Source organism: Rhineura floridana, chromosome 5 (assembly GCF_030035675.1).
Source record: "Rhineura floridana isolate rRhiFlo1 chromosome 5, rRhiFlo1.hap2, whole genome shotgun sequence".
NCBI lineage: Eukaryota > Metazoa > Chordata > Lepidosauria > Squamata > Rhineuridae > Rhineura > Rhineura floridana.
In genome coordinates, this window is record NC_084484.1 from 74,912,451 (window position 1) to 74,926,145 (window position 13,695).

The 13,695-nt window shown below is 41.3% G+C and overlaps 1 protein-coding gene across 2 annotated transcripts in view; it reads left to right on the plus strand.

Moving 5' to 3' along the window:
• GLRA2 (glycine receptor alpha 2) overlaps positions 1 to 12,497 on the plus strand; it is a 217,117-nt gene extending 204,620 nt beyond the window's left edge. For both annotated transcript variants that reach the window (XM_061629427.1, XM_061629428.1), the window contains exon 9: positions 11,022 to 12,497. In XM_061629427.1, coding sequence (XP_061485411.1) covers positions 11,022 to 11,303 — 282 coding nt within the window. In that variant the 3' untranslated portion in view covers positions 11,304 to 12,497. The remainder of the gene's footprint in view (positions 1 to 11,021) is intronic.
• The last annotated feature ends 1,198 nt before the right edge of the window (positions 12,498 to 13,695 follow it).

A 13,695-nucleotide genomic window follows, 5' to 3' on the forward strand; every position in this document is an offset into this window, starting at 1 on the left:
AAAAGATATACAAGCTGATACAAAGAAGGACTGTGGTGGCTTTCTAAATATATATGAAATGCCACTTGCTCTGCTACTCTGCTACTTGTTTTATTGTTGCTAGATGCCAGTAATTCGTCTCGACATTACCTGTCTTCCTTGTTTGTTCTTTGATCGCCACCTTCTTTTGTGACTGTTGTTGTTTAGTCTTCATGGAACACGCACAAAAACATCTTCTTGTTTCATATTCTTGGTTTTTGCTTCCTTTGTGACAGTGGTGTTCAACTTTTCTCCCCATATGGAATTTGCTGTTTCTTTCATGTGGTATCCTGCTAGAGTTTGCAAATGATGGGTCCACACTAAACTTGCTATGCCGCAGGATCATCTTTTAAGTCACTTCCAAAGTTTAGTCTCTATACACCAGATATTGCTAAACTTGGCCCAAGAGCTGCATTTAATCTCAGTCAACCACCCTCTAGGGGCCAGATGGCGTGTGTGTGTGTGGCCATCCCTCACTCTTTCTCACACACAGGACTCATACGCACACGCAGGACACATATAGAGACACACACACACACCCTCTTCAGCCGATCCATGCTGACTCACTTGTATGTTCACCATCTTAGTCATGTGCACTGCTCCTTCGTGACTGACTTCATGCCTTGACACTTCCAGATCTGTATTTTAAGAGGAAGCAACTTTGAAATCGTAGTGATCAACAAATATTAATCCAAACACTGAATGAACTGACAAGCAGGCACTACAAAATGCCCATCTAGTGGTCATCACTTTAAGGTGATTACTTACTAATGTAAAGGTAATGGTAGGGTATGAACCTCCAGTATCACCAGTTATGCCGCCAAACAAGATCAGCCTCACAAGACCTTCTCTCGGTCCCACCGGTGAAAACAGCTAGGCTGGTGCGGACCAGAGAGAGGGCATTTTCGATTGTGGCCCCCACCCTCTGGAACTCGCTTCCTTTTGACCTTCGACATGCCTCCTCCCTGATGGGTTTTCGCCGAGCCTTAAAGACCTGGCTATTCAGGCAGGCCTATGGGATTTCTGGGGTGGACTAGTTTTATGGTGTATTAATTGAAAGACGGTTTTAGATAAATTGATGTTGCTGTTGTGATTTGTTGATTGTATATTGTTTAATTGTATTTGAACTGCTGTACGTCGCCCAGAGTGTCCGTTGACTCGGACAGATGGGCGACTAACAAATAAAATTTTATTATTATTTATTATTATGGTAAATACCCAAATGAGTTTCCTTGGCTGTTGCTGATTTAAGTCCGCAAAGTAACCCTTATGGTTGCTAAGACACTTGTACCTCAAGCCTGGAAGGATAAATACCCACTGTCTATTATGCAATGGAATGAAGAACTCGCTGTCCTGGCTATACTTGAACATATTTCACACAGATATCAATTCTGAGTGGATACCTATTCAGATATCTGGAGGGCTTATATTAACTTATATACTTAACTCAAGATGCAGGTACTGATGGGTACTGTATCCATAATGTAAACTGATGGTGGTTTGTTGTTATTATAAGTAGTATCCATATATTATTTTTTCTTTTTCTTTTGTACCTGCAGTATTTTTTATTTTATTTCATTTTTTCTTTGTTTTCTTTTTCTTTCATTTCATTGTTAAATGTTCAAATAAAAATAATTTTTAAAAGTCTGCAAAACTTTTCCTCACTAAAAAATTGACCCCTTCACTTTTATAATCTGCTCCAAAATCTAGTTTCTCTCTCTCTCGGCCATTGGCTGATCTGTTCTGATATAGCTTTGGAGTTCCTTTGCAGGCCAAAATGTGAAAGCCCCTGTGCCTGCTATTGGCATGAATGAATGGGTATGATATCGGGCTGCTAAGGAGATCTTCACATTTAAATTGATGAAGAAGGTTGATGAGCAATTCATGTTAAATTTAGCTACTTCATCATGCCCCATGTCTCATGGGCTCGTAATACGCACCTTCTGGAAAAGTTTCATTCAATGAAAAAAGACAGATTATGTGTGCTGCTTATATATGAGCAAAGAGCCATGGCTAGGCACAGCTCCCTCCACCCTGTGGGCCCCTGATCAGGCTGATCCACTCTGTCCCAACCTTCCCTGCTCTGGATCCACCCTTGAAGCAATTGTGGGGGCAGGACTTAGAGTATTTCAAATGCTATTGTAAGTATATGGTCAGAAGGTGGTGGGAGAAGGAGGAGATGTTGTGTCTCCTTCCCCCCTCTTCCCCAACCAAGAGCAGGTAGGGGCAACTGGGACTGTGCATGATGGAATCATTTTGCTTACCAGCTGGTAAGCAAGAGGATTCCATCCTGTGGAGTACTGCTTCAGGGAATAGGAAGGAAGGGAGACCTGGTGAGAAAGAGGAGAGGTTGGGCGGGAAAGGCACCCACCCACTCCCCCTACTTTCTCCCACGAAGATGCAGCCACTGGGTAGATCCCTCCTTTTTTCCTATTTTCTCCTTCCTGCTCATGCATCTCCTTTCTGCCTGATGTCACACCCTCTGACAGCCCCAGATTGCTCTTGGCTGCCCAACCCAACCCATAGCAATCCAGGACTGCCTCAACCTGACTTAACCAAGGTCGGGATCCCTCCAAAGAGGCCAGATTTGGTTCCTGTATCCTGTGCACAGCGCTACTAAGAGCCTATTGCTTTCCAGCTTCATAAGGGCTGCATAAGCTTATGAATTTAAACTTATAAATGTTCCACTACTGAAGTAACTTTAATTGAAACACTGCTCTGTCTTCACAGAGCAGTGTTGCTGCCTGTTACTATGTTTTCCTTACACTTATTTCAGTATGTTTTTGCTCACTTGAAGTAACAAGATGCTGGCCATATTTACCAGATGCAGATATTAATCTGGCATTAGGGACACTCACACAACGCTGTCTTTCAAAGTGTTCCACATACTGTCATTTAAATTAGCAAGAGGTGATTTGAAAACTGAGGCAGCAGCAATCAATTGTATTGATTAGCTTTCTGCAAGATCTGTTGGTGATTGGGAGGAAAAACACATGTTAGGAGTTTGCTGAAGATAAGTCTCAAAGCTAAAACAAGTCCCGCTTATCTATTGAGCATGTGTTACCACAGCTGCTCATTTAAAACTGGCATACAGCTTTACATTTAGGGCAGGCAAGAAAAAGGCAGATGGAACTGCAGTTTCTGTTGGCACTGCATTGTTTGCACTATTCTTACTATGCAGTGATTCATTATCCCCCCTCCATTTTGGATAATTAGTACAAGATATACAATGTTTGCGGCTTTCAAGGACTTCCTAGCCTAGCATCAGCAGTAGGGATGGGTAAGAATTCCGCTGAATTCGGATTTAGCCCAGATTTTCCAGTGGTCAGCATATTCTCCATCTTTGCGGAGCAATCCTGTTTGCTCCCAACGTCAGTGGCTTTCCCCCAACACCGGATTTTTCCTCCTCAAATATATGTTGAATAATCTAAGCTCCAAATGTGGAGAAAGCAAGCCAAACCTATAATCGCTTACAATAGTGGAGGAGGATGCAAAGCCACTCTCCATTGAAAATATCAATAATTCATTTCAAAATATTGATAATTCCTCTCAAAATATCAATATTTTCACATAAAATCAGACCAGTAAAACCAATGGATAAAGGATGAACTTGAGTTAATACTGCCTGTTAGATCGATGGAATGCTTTCGAAGCAGCAGTGGCCAAAGGATCACATCCCTAGTCAGCAGAGAGGCAAGCAATGGCCTTTTCCCAAGGTCCTATTTTTATAGCATGTGTTCTTGAAGGAGAGTGGACTAGCCACAAAATTTCCATATGCTTGAGTGCTCTTGCGCTCAACTCCTGCTTGTGGGCTTCCCATGGGCATCTGGTTGACCACTGTGAGAATAGGATGGTGGACTAGATGAGCTACTGGCCTGATCTAACAGGCTCATCTTATGTTCTTATGTCCATGTGTCCCAGACTGGCCCATGTTTAGAGTCCTTAGCTGACAATCATGGTGTGCCACAAACATAAACTGAAGGGGGAGACAGGAAACAGCAACAAGACAACAAGCCAGAACTCAGAATATGCCATTTATTTGCATTACATGAATAATACTCACATTGGACCAGGACCTATTGCTAAATGAGGAGATAGATGCTCAGAAGACTCGTGGGGATCCTACAGGGGCTAGAGGCGAGACTCAAAGTAGAGAGAAGAATGCTTAACTAGCAGCAGTGCTGGAAGGTTTGAGATGTGGAAAGAAACAGAGTAGAACAGAGGAACTTAGAGTACAAAATATAACCTATCACAAGCAGAGGGAGAAAAGGAGTTCTTTCCCTTGGGTATGTGGGATAATATGGATCATGAGATCAACCGGAAACACCAGGACGTTTCTTAAAACTGTCTCTGGTGGAACTATAATGGGGGTAAGCTGAGCCCTTTCAAGTCCCTTTCTTTGGCGAAGGCTCATAGCAGGGAAGACAAGCAGTGCCACACTGTGCATCTCCTTGGAGGCCTAGCTGAAAACTTAGTACAAATATAAAAAAAAGTGAAGGCGAGAAAGGAAATGTGGGGAAGGGAGAAGAGTAGGAGGGCAGACAAAGCCACCCAAAAGGAGCTTTAGTGTGGTTGGAGTTGGAAGTGGGGCAAGAGCTACTCCTGTTTGAGTTCTTCTGTTTATATTCCAGAAGGAAGATAGAGTTAGGGTGCACCAGCTGGCTAGGCTTGCCTACCTTTACCTGTGCTTCTCTCTACCTAACTTCCTTCTGTTGTAAACTGATATGCTCAGGGAAGCTTATCTGCCCCTCCTTCATCTTCTTCTTTGACTGTCCGAGGAGAGAGGAGACATCTCTGCTTTGTTCTCTCTCCTGAGCCATGAGGGCAATACTTAAGTCTAGGCTTTGCACCTCCAACTTAGTTAGTTAGTTAGAACTAGGTATGCCTTTCCTATCTACCATGTATTTCTATAAATAAAGTAGCTTTTGCTTATTTTACTCTCAATTATTTAAATGCAGGGTAAAAGCCTACTTCTTAGGTAAATACACACTGGCACATGCAGCTCAGACCACTGAGATACTTTGCATATCCATAACAGTTGGAACAGCCTGAGTTAACTTCAGAGTGAGGCTTCTCTTAGGAAGGGCTTTCCTCAAAACAAAAAAGGGAAAAATATCCTCTAGAGTGTTAGCTGGATCTACACTTACTTGATGAATGTGGAAGATGTGGCATGTGCAAGAGGGGTTTTTGTGTGCATGTGGAGGTTCATAACTTTGTTGGATGCTAAAGGGTGCTACATTTGTTTATTGGTGGTTGAAGTGCCTTAGACATGGAGTTTTCCTTTGTCTGGACTCTCAGACAGCCAATTAATGGATATGCCTTCAATGACTTAATTGTGTTAGGGCAGGAATGGAAAATGTGTAGACCCCAGATGTTGCTGGATTGTCAACCCCATTATCCCTACCATTAGCAATGCTGGCAAGAGCCGATGGGAGTTGGAACCCAGCAGAATCTGGAGAGTGTTGGTAGGCATTTGCATTTTCCAGAAGTCTGGCCTCAATGAAAGGCACTAACCACTCAGTTGGAAAGTCCTTGTGTTCGGAACTGTAAGGCTAAGATGTGTAAGTAAGCACTGGAAGCTGGTGGCTTCGATGTCAGTGGGGCAATGAATTGGCTCTGGATTTTAGTCCAAGCCTTCAAGGAGCTGTCCAAGGTGCTTTCAGCTTGGAAGTTTGGACTAAAACCTAGAGCAGTTTCACTGCTTCACTGACATCAGAGCCACCAGCCTCCACTGAAAATAAGTATTGCAAAGAATCAGAGCTTGGAAAAGTTACTTTTTTGAACTACAACTCCCGTCAGCTCACTCCAGTTGCCATGCTGGCTGGGGCTGATGGGAGTTGTAGTTTTAAAAAGTAACTTTTCCAAGCTCTGCAAAGAATACAATATACATTGACTCAGTCCATGGCATACATCTGTTGCTGTGTGGTGACAATTGTCAGTCAGCAATGGAAAGGATGAAATCTTATCCTGTTTCCTGTGACAGCTCACGCCACCAACCAAATTATTTTCTAACAGTACACTCTTATCCATGTCTGTTCAGAAGTACTTTGCATTAAGTTCATTGGGAAGGGTTACTCTCGGATACATGTGTATAGGATTGAAGCCTAAAAGACACATATGTTTAATCCGCAGGTAGGATACTGAAGTAATTATTTAGGTGCCAAGTCCCTATTGTTTCTTGCAGAAATCCTCACTTCGAGTGAGACAGGTGAAATATACAGTACCAGCAGTTTCTTATTGTATAAATGCCTTTAGTTATCTGGTTTACATTGAATATATCATTATGAATTATGGGCACAATCCACCTACATAATATCCTCAATGGCTATTAGTCATGATGCTTATATATTACCTCCAAGATCAGAAGCAGTGTGTTTCTGAATACCAGTTGCTATGGATCACAAATGGGATAATGTATTGCATGCACGCTCTGCTTCTCGGCTACCCATATCTGACTGGCCACTGTGAGAACAGAATGCTGGACCATGGATCAGATAGGCCTTTGGTCTGATCCAGACAGGTTCTTCTTATGTTGCTTTTAAATGAATGGAAGCTGCACAGGAGCATGGTTTATTTTCATTCATTTCGCTAAGTTGTATCTTGCATAGGATAACTTGGTTGATTGTACCCACATAGTATAATAAGCATGATATTATTGAGTTTCCTGCTTTACACCTATTCATGTATAGAAAATATTTTGAATCCTAAAGGGGAAACTTCACTGATGTCCTTTGGCAAAAACCTAGCATTTGTAATGTTTTGGTCCTTGAAATTTAATTAAACCATATACTCTTTTAAGTTGTTTGCTCACTATAACAGTTCAAATTTAAAGGAATGACATGTAAAACACAGAGTGTATTGAATGCAAAATCATCATTCTTTTCAAAACTGAATCAATATTTAAGAGAAGTCATTTAATTCTTGACAGTAGATAACAAATCATAGCGTAGCAAATCATGTTGCACAATGCTAGAAATCTGCTAGATAATCTGATAGTGTGGACCAAAATTGTGATGTGCATGGGGCTGCATTAGATGTGATTTACAAATTTGCACTGTGTCAAAGACAAGGAAAGAAAAGCAAAAATAAGGTGTGCTTTATTAATTGCAATGGTAATTAGCAATTAAATGGTTTATGTATGGAGTGATCGTTTTTCTTCACACTGAAATGGGATATTGTCATAGGCTGCGGATACATGAACCAACACCTGAACTGCTGAGATAAATGTTATGTAAGGCTCCCCAGGTTTATGTAATGAAACAATATACCAAAAAAGGTCTAAGCTGAGACCTGGTTGGTGTATTCTTGGTAGGAAGTCTTATTGTGATGCTGAATGGCTACTGACAACCACTAACTGTACAATAGCACCAATACTTGAAATGGCAGGGATGAACACACTTAGAGTCATCCCATGACCAGGAACCCCAGTAAGGCAAGGTTCCTGATTGCAGGGAGGTTACTAAGCAGAGCAGATGGCATGGTGGGGCAGAAGCCCTTACTTGGTCACTTGGTAGTTGAGTTGCTGATGCTTACTGGGTGGGAAAGGTGGAAGGACAAAGTGGTGAGGAGGGCGCCACAGTGCAAATGCAGCGGCAGGAGCACCATATTGGCTCCACTGGTGCATTTGCACCATGCTGACCTCGCCACCTCCTCCTGGCAAGCAGCAGCAACTCACCTGCCAGGAGGTCAGCTAAGCACCTCCACCCAACCATGCTGTCCGGTACTGCTTCTAAGCATGTTCAGCTGAACACACTTAAAATCTTTCTTCAAACCTTTCTACTCAGTTCAAAAAGGTCAGCGGTAGAAGGGACAGCTCTGCCACACCCTCCCCACATACTTTATGCCCTCATGCATTCTTTGAACTCCTGAACAGGGTTATATATTCAAGCTATTTTAACATCCAACAAATACCTCTTGCCTTGAAATCTGCATAGTCCAGCAAAGTAATATTTCTTTTATGCCCACACAATTGTCTGTGCACGTATTACTGAAAGAAAAGAGGTAACCTTCCCAAATTTCTGACTAACTCACAGATTGTGAGGGAAAGAAGCACTCTGTGCAGTGCTCACACAAAGCTCCCTACATGGATTGAAAAAGGAAAACAGGGACTGGTAGAGGCAGGGGAGCCAATGCGGTCTAAGAGTCATAGACCCTAGTCCAGAGGGTTGCATAGCAAGTCCGCCATAAACCATGGGCAGTCTATGTGGCCTCTGAGTCTCCTCCAAACAGCTCCTTTATCTGCTAGCTTGGCAAGGCAGACAGCTTGTCTTTTAGCAGCTCCTCTGGACCTGTGTATGCTAAAGAGCCAATCTACATATTCTGAATGTAGTGGTGGGTAGATTGATGTGGTAGAATTCTGGACTGTACCACTTTAGGCTATAGATGAGAGTATGGGTGTGGGTCATATTTTTGAATGCTTTAGATTTGGGAAGGGGAGAGAGAGACAGGGTGGATCTGTGCTAAACTTCTTTCCTTGGTGTGACTAGCTTGCAGTATTGCAGACTGCATTTTTACATGGAACAGTCGGCTCACCCTGGTTTTTGTTTCTTTTTTTAATGTGGACAAGCATTCAAAAATAATCACTCCCATACTGAGGTGGGTATAGCTTAGAATGTTATCATGTCAATAGGGATGGGGGAGAAATTGAATTCAATTTGCATGTAAAGGCAAATCAACCTGATTCACATTTTCTGAAACAATATGCATGCAGCAATGCAGCAAAATTTTGCCCTCCAGACAAATTTTGCAGCGCAGTTCTCCAGCACAGGCTGGGATAAAGTGTGCATAAAATGCATATATTAGTGAAAATAACACATTAGGGTAACTTGCTTTGCAAAAATGTGCATATAAGGAAAAACTGCATATAAAATGGGTCCGTGAGGAAAAATTCACACTAAAATGCTGATGAATTTTCATGAGGACTTTTTCTTTAAAGCAAACTGATGTGGAAATGTGAAAAACTGGACTTAAGACTGGAAAAACGAAAAAACCGAAACTGACGAATTTGCTTATCCCTACATGTCAGTCTTCCACTTCATTCACTATAATGGGTAGAAGTGCTATTAAATTGGTTAAACTTCTCCTGGCAACTGTAGTTCTATGAGGTGAATACAGATCTCTAACATAATTCTCAGTATCCTTATCAGAGCTTCCATTCTCAGAATTATTGGGGAAACTCCAATCTGTGAAATTGGTATAAAATTGATCATGGCCCCGGAAGGGGTTTAGTGGCTTCCAGTGCAGTGTGAGGAGGTGCTGCAAAGGTGTGTGTGAGAGAGAAGCACACATAAACCATTCTCTCTCCACATAAGCCATGGATTGCCATGGCCTCATTCATCAGGAACTTCAGACTAGGATGTAGAAAGTAGAAGCTCGTTATTTGGGGGGAAAGCTGGACAAGCCAGATGAGCTTCTCACATAATAAGTAATTAGCATATTTGAAAGATTCCAAATGAATTCAAAACACAACGCACTGGCGGCTGAGAATCTGTTCTCCTTTAATTAACCTTCTGACCTGGATTTGCATTCCTTCTGCATGCACTGCTAAGTAACTGAGAAAGCGGCCTGGGAACAGGGCTTTGCTGTATTCTTATGAAAGTGCCCTTTAAGGTTTTAAAAAGAACTCAGTTCATTGCAGATTTTCCAGGGCATGTTTGCAATATTTAGGGTGAGAAAGGTAAACCAAATAGTTATTTGTGCAGAAGGGGAAAAAACCGCAAATAACAATTATTGTACTTTCTTTGGGGGTACTGAAGACTCATGTGGAACTGCTCAAGCTCTTCATGCAACAATTATACAGGTTCCATATTAATCAAATTATAGGTTTGAAAGACTTCTGCCTGGGGGTCTCTAAATATCAGGTTAGGTCTACAACAAGTATTAAAATTGCCTTAGCATTTTGTCAGTACAGGGAAGCACAGGGGCTGTAGTCTGGAAGATCTTTAAAATATGTTTCTCATCAGCTTTGAGTAAACAACAATTCTTAGGATACCTTTGAGGAAGCCATTGTCATTTTGCATACTCTAGTAATAGTAATGAGAGCCAGTGTGTTGTAGTGGTTAAGGTGTTGGACTACAACCTGGAAGACCAGGGTTTGAATCCCCACTCAGCCACGAAGCTCACTGGGTGACCTTGGGCCAATCACTGCCACTCAGCCTCAGAGGAAGGCAATGGTAAACCACCTCTGAATACCACTTACCATGAGGCTCGCCATAAGTCGGAATCGACTTACAGGCAATATATTTACATTTTTAGTAATAGTAATAATAATCCATCATCAAGGAGCTCAGGATGGCATACAGGGGAGTTATTTTCACAGCAACCCTATGAGATACACTGGACTGACAGACAGTGATTGATCCAAGGTTACCCAACACTCTTCATGGCTGAGCAGGAATCTGAACCCAAGTCCAACACTTTGGTCACATCCACACCATACATTTTGGGGACTCTTATACCACTTTAACTATCATGGCTTCACCCAAAGAATCCAATATGTGCTCGGAGGGGTCTCCTAGCAACTATCACCACTCTTAAGTTCCCAGGATTGTTTGGAGGAAGCCAAGTGGTATTTATTTTATTTATTTATTAGATTTGTATACCGCCCGACTAGCAATAGCTCTCTGGGCGGTGAACACAAGAAATACAATAAAATCACATAGTATAATACAGCCAAAAACATATAAAAATAAAACAATCTAAAATCAATCACAGCAGATAAGGTATAAGAGTACTTTAAACGTATAGTGTTGAAATGATCTCTATCCACTATACCACACTGTCCTTCAGTGGGAAATAGGTACAACTAGAAGATATCTGGGTGCTCTTTCATCAGAAATAATATTGCCATTACCAAGACTAATGGCATTTTGGGAAGCAGTGGTATGAACAGAGCTTATAAATGAGTTTTATCAACAACTTTGTGGACCTTGCTAAGGACAAAAGCATAACTGGAATTTGCATAGAAAATTAATTGTCTTTTACTTCTGTGGCTCATCCTTTAGGAAGAAGATGCTGCCCGTGACAGCCGGTTTAATTTCGGTGGCTATGGGATGGGCCATTGTCTGCAGGTGAAGGATGGTGCTGCAGTCAAAGCCACGCCTCCCAATCCTCTCCCACCCCCACTGCCAAAGGATTCAGATTCCATCAAGAAGAAGTTTGTTGACCGTGCCAAAAGAATTGATACCATATCCCGAGCTGCATTCCCACTTGCCTTTCTCATCTTCAATATATTTTACTGGATTACATACAAAATTATACGTCACGAGGATATTCACAAAAAATAAACAATGTTCACCTGAGCTGGGACCTTCTAGCCAAAGTGACTCTCTTGTAAATAAAGAGTGAAATGTTTTCCTGTCACTGACTGAGGGTTTGTTGTCTGTGATACTAAAGAAAGTGGAGGGGGAGATTTGAAAAGCAGAAAGAAAAGTTTCAGTAACAATTGCACAAAACTAGCTGCTGTGGGATCACCACATGAGGATTTCTCCTTACGTACTCCTCTCGCCATGGTTCTTCCAGACTCTTGCCAAGATCAAACAAACATAAACAAGGCCAATGCTCCCCCCCCAAAAAAACCCCAGTGTTTTCAAGTTGTATTTAAGAAATACTTTAAAGTATCAGCTACCATGAGACAGTCTGTAATAGCTGCACTGCAATGAATTTTCAGAGGACCAAACTTTTTCAGGGTAACTCTGCCTTTCTATATGAAACAAGTCTACTAAGCTACATTCCATTACTGTCTGTAGTTAATGGTTTGCCCAGAAGTCCCTCTGTGGATTGTAAATTATTTCTACTAACAGGGCAAAGGTGGGTCAGGGGGGACAATTTATACTTTAATATTCTTGTGGGTGTGCATTTTAATATTCTTGCTTTCCTAGAATTGTAACTTTTGAGATCCAACTTGTGTAGGGTGTGATTAATTTAATTGCTTCCACTTGTAGAAAACCTGCAAAATGGCTGATTTTATGTTGGTTCTAAGACAGTGCATTTATTTCATTTCATCTTTTGGCTGGTTATTATTATTTTTTATCAATGACGTACAGCATAAGGTGCCAAACTGTAACTTACCTATCATTTCCCTGTAGTTTCTTGGCATAGCTCAGTTTAGCATTGACTTTCTATTGCTGATCTCATTGTAGCTGCAAGTTGATAGCTCTATAGGTAAACATGACTTGTTTACAGATGTCTAATTTATATCTTTACTAAAAAAAGAAAAAAGAAAAAAGTGGCTATCATTTTAAATATCATTGACTAACTAAATAATTTTAAAACTGTACTGTGATTTTCATAACCTGTTAACCTTTTGGTGCCAGAGCTGTGTGGTCCAGATCCTTGCTATGTGTTTTAAAGTAGAAATAAAAAAAAAAAAACCAAACAAACAAAAACACGGAGGTATTTTTGCTTGGGTGGGTCTTAAATAAGATTAAAAGCAAAGCGAGCATTACAGTTTTACACTAGCTGTAAAAGGGTTTGTTGCAAAAAAGGTAATTGCTCAGTTTCAATAAAGCTAAACATATGACTGATTGTTTTGTATATCTTCCTTTTATTGCTGCTAGTTCTCATTGCATGAATAAACCACAAACTAAACCAAAACAGTTGCTTCCAGATGACATGTTTATTGAGCATTCATCCTGATTTGTTTGCAGGGAGGTTATATGACTTCTAATCAATCAATCGTTATCTCACACTTTTTAGAAAATTTTCACAACAGTTTCCTTACTGGAAAGAGTCTGTTTTATTTTGTTTTGTTTGAAGTGGGTTATCTGCCCAAGAGTGCAGAACACTTCAATCCACTTTCATTGTGCAAACCTAAATTTCCCATTATGCAACAGAATCCTTCCTGCAGTTTGCAGACAGTTTGGAAGAAACCAAGGGGAGAAAAAAGCTGAAGGCCACTTCCAGACTGCCACTCTTTTGAGGGACGATTCACTCATTTACAAACAAATTCAGGTTGTTCCATTAAAGTGGATTTGGCACTCTTGAAACAAACCCACTTCCCTCCAAAACCAGACTATTGGCTATAAGGAAAGTGACAGGCAAAAGCACTAGAAAGTGTGAGATAATATACTCTCCCTGCAAGTAAAACAGTGTGTCTGGAAGCAACCTAAGCCTCTGGGAATCCCAGCTGAGTGTATACACATTGGTTTTATACTGATTAAATTGGCACAGAAAATTCCCCAACAATCCTGAGAATTATAGCTGTTCAAAATATTTTATTTTCTGGAAGATCCTCTGTTATTGCATAGCAAGGATTGGTAATGGTTCTCTTTTATACTTCTTGCCTTTTTGTTAATTGCTTCTTTGGTATGGCTAACACTGATGGACAGTTGTTCTCCAGGGTTTCAAGCAAGGGTCTCTCCCAGCCCTATCCGGAATCTCCAGGTACTGAACCTGGGACCTTCTGCATGCAAAGCAGATGTTCCGCTACTGCGCTGTGGCCCTTCCCCAGTAGACAAGGCCCTACTGAGAGAACACGACTTCCACTGAGAGGGCATCATGCCCAAGGGTTCTTAAAACTTGTAGCCAGACCTGAGAGTGACCACTGATGAAACATTTCTAGTTTACCTGGTCAAACAAATGTAGGTATAATAGGATATAAGAGACAGAAATGGAGAATGTTTTAACTTGAATGTAGGAAGCTGCCTTATACTCAGGGGTGTAGGTGTCCAGGGTCTC